The 9,689-nt window shown below is 37.5% G+C and overlaps 1 protein-coding gene across 1 annotated transcript in view; it reads left to right on the top strand.

The window, feature by feature from the left end:
- LOC120777226 (la-related protein Larp4B) overlaps nucleotides 1-9,352 on the top strand; it is a 13,669-nt gene extending 4,317 nt beyond the window's left edge. The window contains exons 7-12 of the mRNA XM_040108407.1: nucleotides 1-341; nucleotides 1,155-1,824; nucleotides 2,241-3,116; nucleotides 3,395-4,429; nucleotides 4,505-5,491; nucleotides 7,375-9,352. The exon at nucleotides 1-341 is cut by the window's left edge and continues 306 nt beyond it. Coding sequence (XP_039964341.1) covers nucleotides 1-341; nucleotides 1,155-1,824; nucleotides 2,241-3,116; nucleotides 3,395-4,429; nucleotides 4,505-4,719 — 3,137 coding nt within the window. The 3' untranslated portion in view covers nucleotides 4,720-5,491; nucleotides 7,375-9,352. The remainder of the gene's footprint in view (nucleotides 342-1,154; nucleotides 1,825-2,240; nucleotides 3,117-3,394; nucleotides 4,430-4,504; nucleotides 5,492-7,374) is intronic.
- Nucleotides 9,353-9,689: the final 337 nt, after the last annotated feature.

The following is a 9,689-nucleotide window of genomic DNA, read 5'->3' as shown; positions in this document are numbered from 1 at the left end:
AGCAACCACATTTGCACGGCCAACATGTTGCTGATCTGCAAGACGATGGCGGTGTGTTAGGTATGGGTGCTAGTGGTGAGTTGGTGCAGCAACAACAGCAGCATCAGCAGCAGCAATCATCGCATCCTCATCAACAGCAACAGCACAGCAGAAGTAATCTGTCTAGTTCAACATCGTCGCTGGCGACGTCGTCGTCTGTTGGTGTCGGTGTGGTGGGGAAGGAGCCGCCAATGCATTGGACGCAGCCGCGGCATCGTCGTCGGAGACGTGATGACGACGGCAGCGTTATGACATATACGCCAAGCACTCGACTTGGTGGTGGCGCCGGAGTTAGCGGTGGGGTCAGTATAACAACATTTTATACGCCTTATAGCACTTTCGTGCACAATGTTGTTGGGGTAGGTGGTGGAGTTGGAGTTAGTGGAAGCGATATGGGTGTAGAATTCGATGTAGGCAATGGCAGCAACATTGGATGCATTGAAAATACTAGCGGCATTGACAATGGAGGAGGAGGAGGAGGAGGTGGAGGCGGAGTAGGGGAAGGAGTTGGTGGCGTTGAAGGCGGAGGGCAGCATGGCGGTGGTTTGCAGTCATTTACTAGCAACCCCACCATTACCACCACCACTACCACTACAGTCATCACTGCCATCGATAACTACAACGCGGTGAACTCTAATCATAATATGAACTTAAATTTAAACGTAATTGCAAGTCCCAATCAGAATCGAAACATGAATTTGAATCAGAGCCCGAATCCGAGTCCGAATCGCAATTCGTATACGAAAACCGAACTAAGTCAAAGCCATAACCAAAACCAGCACAAACATTATGTCCAAAATCAGCACCAAAGTCAGCAGCATAGCCAATCAAATCAAACCCAGATAATGTCCAATAGCTTCCACAACAGCTTCCACCACAACCAATATAATAATAATAAATTTAGCAATAATAGTTCTGCCACTTCTACTACCACCACCAATACTACTACTACTAATACTACTACTAAAACTTCTACTTCTACTAATGCTAATGCTACTAACAATAATCATAGTAATAATTTTGCTACAACAACAACATCATCAATAATAACAAGCACAACAAACAATGCGAATACGCAAAAAGCAAAAATATTCATTCAATCCTCTACTTCGCAGCAGCAAGCCTACATTGGTGGTAGCGTATCATCACATCATCAATCGCAGCAACAGCAACAGCAGCAACAACAACAACAATTACAAACACAACAATCGTCCAACTCCGGCAATACGCTGCAATTATCCTCAAATGTGGGTAATAATACTCCAATGTCGTCACAAAGCAGTGGCGGCGGTGCCAGTGTGCATCATGGCCAGCGCGGTGAAGGCGTCCATCACGGCGGCGGCGGCGGCGGCGGCTCAAGTTACAATTCACATCGCGAAGAACATCGAGGTGGTTACAAAGGCAATAATTATAATCCACATTATAATAGCGGTGGTGGAATGGGTCATCACTCGCAACATTCGGGGGCGTCACATCATCATCACCATAGTGGCGGCGGTCCATCACAGCAGCACCACCATCACCATTCATCGTCGCATCATACGGGCTCAACGCATCATTACCACCATCATCGCCACGAAGTAGGTGGTGGTGGTGGTGGTGGTAGCGGTGGTAACGGTGGCCTAAGTGGAGGTGGCACGAATGGTGCTCATGGCATAAGCGATCGCAGCAATGATCGCAGTGGCGGTCATGGACATCACGGTCAACAGCAGCAACAGCAACATGTGCCGCCGCCACAACCACCACAATTCGATTTAGAAGCAGCAGCTTTTCCGCCACTGCCAGGTTTGTCCCTTTTTTTCATAACAAGTATATCACTATTTTCTGTACGTATTATCAGAAAGGGTTCGTTAGAGTTAGGTAATAATTACAGCTGCACAGCTCTGTTGCATATTTGACACTTTGTTGTTGATACTCTGCTAAAATGCCGATTATTTGTGTAAAGTGGCAGCAGAGCGTGATGCTGTTGCAAGTGTTGCCAGAAATTCACGCAGAAAGTGGTACTTTGGCACTTTAGCAACACTGCGTTGTGATTGCCATCTCGAACGCGCCCAAGTATGCACATTGATCGTTTCTTCAAAAAGAAGAGTTGTCCCTTCAATTAGACACGTTTCAACAATTTTTTTTTTTGTAGTGTGTAATGATATTTTGTTTTACAAAATTTGCATTCTAACCCACTTTCATTTTTTTGACTTAAACAGCGACTTCGTCGTCCACAGCTTCCTCTTCCTTAGCGTCTACTGGTGCGGCTTCGTCTAATAGTAGTGGTAGCAACAGTAACAATGTTGCGGTGTCAAGTACTAAGCAATCTTCGAATTCGACACCACATCATCATCAACATCAACAACCTCTTCAGCAACAGCAACAGCAACAACAACAACAGCAACAGCAGCCTCAGCAGTCTTACGGTGGTGGCGGAAATGACGGAAGTATAAGTGGCAGCGTAGATGTGCCAACGCAAAAAACAAGCTACCTGCAGCAGCAACCCCAACTACAGCAACACAATCAGTGTTTAAGCCCTTCTATTGCAGTACAGCAATCTAATAGTTCCTCGTCGGCGGTAACTGGTGTAGCAGCGAATGTCAGTGGTGTTGGTAGCGGTAGCACTGGCAGCGTTGGTAGTAGCCACCAAAACCACAGCAGCGCCAGCGGCGTCGCCAACAGCAGTGGCTGGTCCAATGAGAACCGTTTGGCAGATGTTGTGCGCTCTGGCGCGAACAGCGGTGGTAATGGGAAGATTAAATCTCGCAAAGATTCCGCCCACAGTAATAAACAACAACAAAACTATCAACAACGTAATGCCGGTGCTTGTACCACCATTAGTCCCACCACAACATCGTCCATCAACGCTACAGAAGGTGCTTTTCCAGCTGATGAACCGAATATGCCATCAGCAGCTACAATAAAGCCAAACAATAAGTCCTCGACATTGAATAAACAAAATTCAAATGCTAATACAAACTACACAACCACCGCCTCCTCATCCAACAACACTGTGATAAAGTGTCCAACACAATCCAAACAAACCAATGCCTATAGTTTGACTGGCGGCAATGCATCATTCGACAGTAATACTGGTGAGATATACTAATGGTGATAGAGGAAGAGGGGAATTTTCACATTGTAATTCATTTAACAATCGCCTAGAGCGTGAAAAGTAGTAAACTAGTTATATATACATTCACTTATCATACTTTAAAACGACTTAAACGAACGCTATGCACATCTACCGAGTGAAATGTTTAAAACTCTTTTTATTTGTAGTTGACCACCTTAAACGGAATAACCGTAAATGTACATATACTCGTATTTTCTCTAGCTTCCTTCAATTTATCAGCACAATTTTCATTTACAGTCACTGGTGAAAAATCCATAAACAAGACTGAGGATTTGTCTGTTTCTGCGGCGACACAAGAAGCAGCATGTAAACAGCAGCAGCAGCCACATGCTGGAACCGATAACAATGGCAGCAACGAGTTGCATCAGCAACACAATCATCGCGGTAGTGGCTGCGGCGGCCCAAACTCCACTTCGGGCGGTGCCATCAAAAGCGCTAATGCAGTGCTTTCAACCACACCAGTTACAGCCGGTGCGCTCAGCGGCAGTGGCGTGGGCGGTGGCATCACTAGCAACAGCAGCGCCGGCAATAATGGCCAACAAGCCGTTACATGCAGTGTTGCTACCATGACCACAAATTTTGCCGATTGCAGCCTAAGTAATCACAAGAAACCGCCTGCAGTTGCAGATTTACTAGCCAAAAAGGCAACGCCAAAAGATGCTACGAAGCATAAAAATGCTTCCACATCTACGAACACTGCTTCAATTGAAAACATTGCGGCAGCACAAACGGGCATACCAATAGCGAATGCCACGAGTGCGACAAATAATAACAGTTCACGTTTAAGCTACGCGCAAGTAGCTCAACATCACAAGGAGCGCGCCGTCGCCGATGGTGGCAACAAGAGTTCTGAGAACTCGGCCTCAGGCAATGCCTCACCTGTGGCTGTGCCCAATAAAAGTGAACTGTCAGCTTCAACAATGAATATTAATAAATATGAGACTGCTAATAGCATTAGTGGAGCGGGTGGTGTAGTCAGTGCTGTTATTGGGGCGGCGACGGCGACCGCAACAGTGGCGACAGTACCTTCTTCATCAGCAGCAGCAGCTGCTACTGCCTTGCAGTATGTAGAAAAGCAAAGCGACAAACCGATAGGCTTTGACAAGCAACGTGGCATAACTACTGTTGGCCAAGCGTTGACGAATGCAGCCACCGGCACCACTTCCGCAGGCAACAATAGCGGCAGTGGCGGTGGTGGCAACAACACAGGTGCTGTGATTAACAGCGCAAGTAATGTAGTGACATTACGTGCTGAAATTTCCAAAGATAAAGGTACATCAAAAATGCGATAATACATTTTGTTGAAGAACAAACAAGATAAAACGATAATTTTTAAACTTATTTCAGATGCTTTACGCGAGAATCGCCAAAGCACCGGCAGCAATAATAGCGGAAGCAGTGGCTTCAGTAGTAGCGGCGCTCTTAGTAATAACGCGGCCACCCAATCCACGCTAGCGACGAGTGCACGCAATCGCAACAACGATGGCAAAGAGAAGAATGTGCGCGAACGACACGACACTGCCGAAAGCAGCAGTAGCGGGCGCAAGTCGGGACGTAATTAATCCTTAGTTGTGATGTTCACCCAAGGAACTGAAATATTTCGCTTAGGAACAGCATTTCACACACATAAATAATATACACAATTGCTTACACACACACGCACACTCACTTGCATAGAGCCGAAATTAAGAACACATATATGCAGCCAATGTAGAATAGAAAGCCACACAGAGAATTTTCAGTATTGTCTACGTATGTAGCAGCAGGAAATTAACGCGTACGCAAAGTATCCGATCGTTGAATTAGGAGACGCTAAAGCAATTTATACATACGCAGACAAACACTAACCAAAATTCTTTGACTTTCTTTAACAGCAACAAAAGTTGACATAAATTTGTGAGAGGTGAAGTTTTTGCAAAATTTTGTGTGTGAAACTATTTAAATTTGAATCGTGAACATATATGCAACGTTTCGAAATTATTGTGTCCCATTAAAATACTGTTTGGCCTGCATTACACAAACTAGCGCAATTCATGCTACTATCACTTTAAGTGGACACACTTGAATGCCAAACATGCAATTGAGCTGTTAATATTGAACAACAACAAACAATTACAATTGCGAATAGTTTGCGCAGCTATAAATAAATACAATAAACACGAACAGCAAAGCAACTACTTGTATAGGCTGCGCTCCGCCAGATTTGCTGCTGCAACAAGTCTACTAATTTAATAATACTGTACAACAATTGTTTTGTACGATATTAATTATTCACAAAAATAATTGCAATAAGAATAGAACTAACGTTGTGGAACAACAATATACTGAAATATGGTAAGTCAACAAATATATTTCTTGTATATATTTGTATTAATTTAAAATTTTTTATAATAATAATCAAGTAAAAATAGAATAACATATAAGTGATAAAGTGAAGTACATAACGGTGTTCTTGTTTTGACATTTGATTTTGACAAGAAAGCAGAGTTCAAGAATAACGAGCAGAGTAGTGACCATTTGAAGTTATCAAAAAATCAATACCTTAGCAGTTGTATTTATTTTGTATAAATAACAAAATTTCAGACTTTTTAAATTTTTGAATTGTATTCAAGTATCAAATTATTTAAAATGTTAATAGAACACGAGCAGGCTTACAAATAATGCATAATAAAAATAATACCATGAAGTTTGTAACACCCAAAGGAGACTAAGATATAGCTTATATCTATGTATTTATATATCGATTTGGACATATTCGTCCCTCTGTCTGTATATACGCGAACTAGTTCCACAGCTTTTGAGATATCGATCTGAAATTTTGCATAAGCCTTTTTCTTCCGAAAAAGCTCCTCATTCGTCTGAACAGACGATATCAAACCATTATAGCATGCAGCTGCCATACAAACTGAAAAATAGGAATCAAGTGTTTGTATGGATAAGTTTTTCATTTGAATAGATATCTCCCCGAAATTCGGCACAGATTATTTTCCAATGCAATAGTGCAATCTCCTAAGAAATTGTTACGAAAAAGTTTACTTTTTAATTTTTATTGCATAAGAGTTATGCAAATCTCGCTACATAACTATTATTCTGTGAGAAATAAATGAACGTTTTCAAAAAAATCTAGCGATAAAAAAATCAAAATATAACGACTATTTTATGAAGGAAAAGAAATACAATTTTAACAGTTTTTGACATACATATTTGTGTAGTACTCAAAAAACTCAACACAAAAACAAATAAACAATTTCAACTACTATGTCATATATGTATGTATATCCAAACCTTCCTTTTCCATAATGATTTTTTTCGGTCAAAAATTATGCAATAACTGTTATTTTCTGTACCTGGTATTATAGCTGCGGTGAAACCGTAACCGTAGTTAAAGCTTATGCTTGTGTCTTGTTTTAATTGCAATTTCGAAAATCTTAAGGGATTACATGGGTGTCTTCGTGTAAAAAACAGACTTTTTTCATCATTTTTTTCATATTAAAAATTAAATATTTTATTAGAATTTTTTATTGTTACAAACGAGCTGTTTTATTAACAAAAAAATTCTTAAATTTTTGGGAAAAAAATATTTTAAAAAACATATGTACATATACATATACAGATACGCCCGCGTTGGCAGGATAATTCTTTACAGGATACTCTAAAGAAGGAAAATAACTGAAAATTAAATTTTTGGCAGACATTTTTACAAAATAAAATGAAAATTTCGCGACATTTTGTGAAATAGTTGTTATCGAAAAACAAAAATCCTTCGTCCAGGTCTTTAAGAATTGTATTTCAAAGACGTGTGTAAAATTTCATGAAGATCGGTGGAGTAGTTCTCGAGAAATCTTGCCAACCGACTTCAAAAACACAGTTTCGAGAAAAACGCGTTTAAAGTCGGCGCACTTAGCGTAGCTAGCCTCGAGCGCACAAGTTCTCAAGGCTGTATTTCTGAAACTTTTACTCGGATCAACTTGAATATTTAGGACAATATTCTAGAGGTGAATACAATGTAGAATTTAATAAGACAACTTAAGTCGAAATAATTTTCAAATTTTAATTCAAAATCTTTTAATTAAAAAATTGGCAGCCCTGAACACAAGTAACCAAATGTTTTAGAGTTAGTTATATTTCATATTTATGTTATTTATAAACATTTGTTTTACATTTTTCTTTTTATTAATTTTCATATTATAATAAAGATATTGTATACTTCTTTTCAGCTGTTTTAGTTACGTAAAGACGAATCGCATACAATTCGGAGGATATGTATAAAAAAGGATCAGTCAGAAATTATTAACATTATAAATTTAATAATATACATATATATAACAAAACTTAACCTTAGTTATTAAGCAATTGATAAACGAAATGTCAAAATGTCAAACGCAAATGCAAACGCGTGGCAAACACGAAACGATGTGCGTTATTTTTGTACATAGGGAAGTTAATTTAATTTGTCAATATAATAATAAAGATTATATAGATATTTATGTTCATCTATGCATTACAGTTACAAGTAATGTATATATGTATGTGTGCAAATATGATATATGTACATATTGAACACTAAATATTTACATAGAACTTACATATATTGGATGCAAACACACATACACATACACCCAAATGACTGTGTAGAATTTTATAAAGGTTTTGCTATAGACCGCGAAAAACACAAACGATATTATATAGTATATTAAATTTGTAGTTAGGCATATTACAGTGAATATTAAAACACGACAATTTAACGATATGGTATATAGTTATATATGTATATGAAATCTGGAGTGAATCGAGTGGAGTTATGGTTTAGTTATTTGTTCTATTATATTATTTGGTTACATTTGAAAGCAAAGTAAATGAAAATGAATTAAATACAGGTATAAAGAGGTATAAAGGTATGTTGTTGTTTCAAAGGCCATAGCAAAATGTGTGCTTTTTAGTTGAAGAAAGTTATTATTATTATGTTGTCTTAGAAACGCAAACAAAATGGCAGTTCCGACCAACTAATAAGAAAGTTTACATTAAAGAAACTAACATACATACATAACATAACTGGTTTACCGTTGAAAAGAGATTATTTGCAAAATTGGATATTAAGGAAATAGTTTTCACTGTTGAACAATATAATTGTGCTTAAGTTAATTAATTTTCGGGCAACAACTCCAGCAACATTTTATTTCGAAAACAAAAAAGGCCAGCATTTGTTTAAATGTTTTACTTTGCTTAGTTAATGACAATGACAGTGATATGTGAGATAGCGCTGAATTTGAAATAACAAATTCAAGTGCAGTTCTATCCTTAAAATGTTGTTTTAGTTTAGGGTACAACAACAAACATTCTTATGCGGTTTTGGCAATTGCGCTAAGTGATAGTCCTTAACTGGGTATAGAAAGAAGCAGGGTATATCGAAAGGTCAACGTTAGCGTTTATTATACGTTATTTCACCTATTATATTGTTATCATATTTTTAATTTAGTTTTAACTTATTTTATGCCTTACAAATTCCAATGTACATACTTAACGAGTTGAAGCATAAACACGATTATATAACTAATCTTGTAGTCCTTTAGGTAAACTAATTGAGCAACAAAAATTTAGGCGAAGTCACTAACAAATTAAAGAAACGACTAACAAAACGTATAAATTACATAATCATATGTGCCATAATATATTATGCGAAAGTGAGCGTGTGCAAATGCAAACAATTAAGTGTTAAGCAAAATTAATGACAAACTTTAGTGACGATTTCAGCACCATATTTGATGACAACTTTTGAATTTTTAGTTTTGTAAATACAAAAATGTTTCGCGGCCATTTCCCTTGCACATAGCTTGACTTTTAGCTCTTAGAAAAGGTTCTGTTGCAACGTAAGCTTGACTTTTAGCTCTTAGAAAGGTTTTTGTTGCCTACATTTGGCTGTTGGCCACATTTTTCAAGTAAATGTAATTTTATTTTCCAAGATTTCAGCTGAATTCTTAAGGAAAGAAGTTTTTTCTAACAAAACCATTCAATTTATCTTCCGCAGTTACGACAGTGTTAAAGGAATTGTGTGACATTGTGTTTATTTACTTAAAATACTTTAAATAATTTATAATAATAACGCCGTTGAGCATTTTTTTTCTTTAAAAATGCCTTATATATTTTTTATTAAAAGTCTCATAGCTTCAATTGGCAGCTTACACAAATTATCTTTATGTTAATCACATACACAAATTTATTTAATTAAAAAAATGTTTTTTAATGAATTTTCCTTATTTCTATTATATTTCTATTAAAATTGTTGCGCTAATTATTACTTTTAAATTTCATTGAGTAATTTCTTTTGATTTCGCTTATAAACGTTGATACTTCTTATTGATTTCAAAGCAAAGACTTTGTCTGTGTTAGGCTGTATTTGAATATGCATTGATTCTATCTAATATTTAAACGCTAGACATTAGTATTATTTATAAATATTGCTAAAAAATTGAATTCTCTCACTATTATATTACATTTGCGTTCTTATCTTGGTTACATTTTTACTTAAACTATT

The sequence above is a fragment of the Bactrocera tryoni genome, chromosome 5 (assembly GCF_016617805.1).
Source record: "Bactrocera tryoni isolate S06 chromosome 5, CSIRO_BtryS06_freeze2, whole genome shotgun sequence".
Classification (NCBI taxonomy): domain Eukaryota; kingdom Metazoa; phylum Arthropoda; class Insecta; order Diptera; family Tephritidae; genus Bactrocera; species Bactrocera tryoni.
Note: the sequence above shows the minus strand (reverse complement) of the source record. Positions and strands in the feature narration are given on the sequence as shown.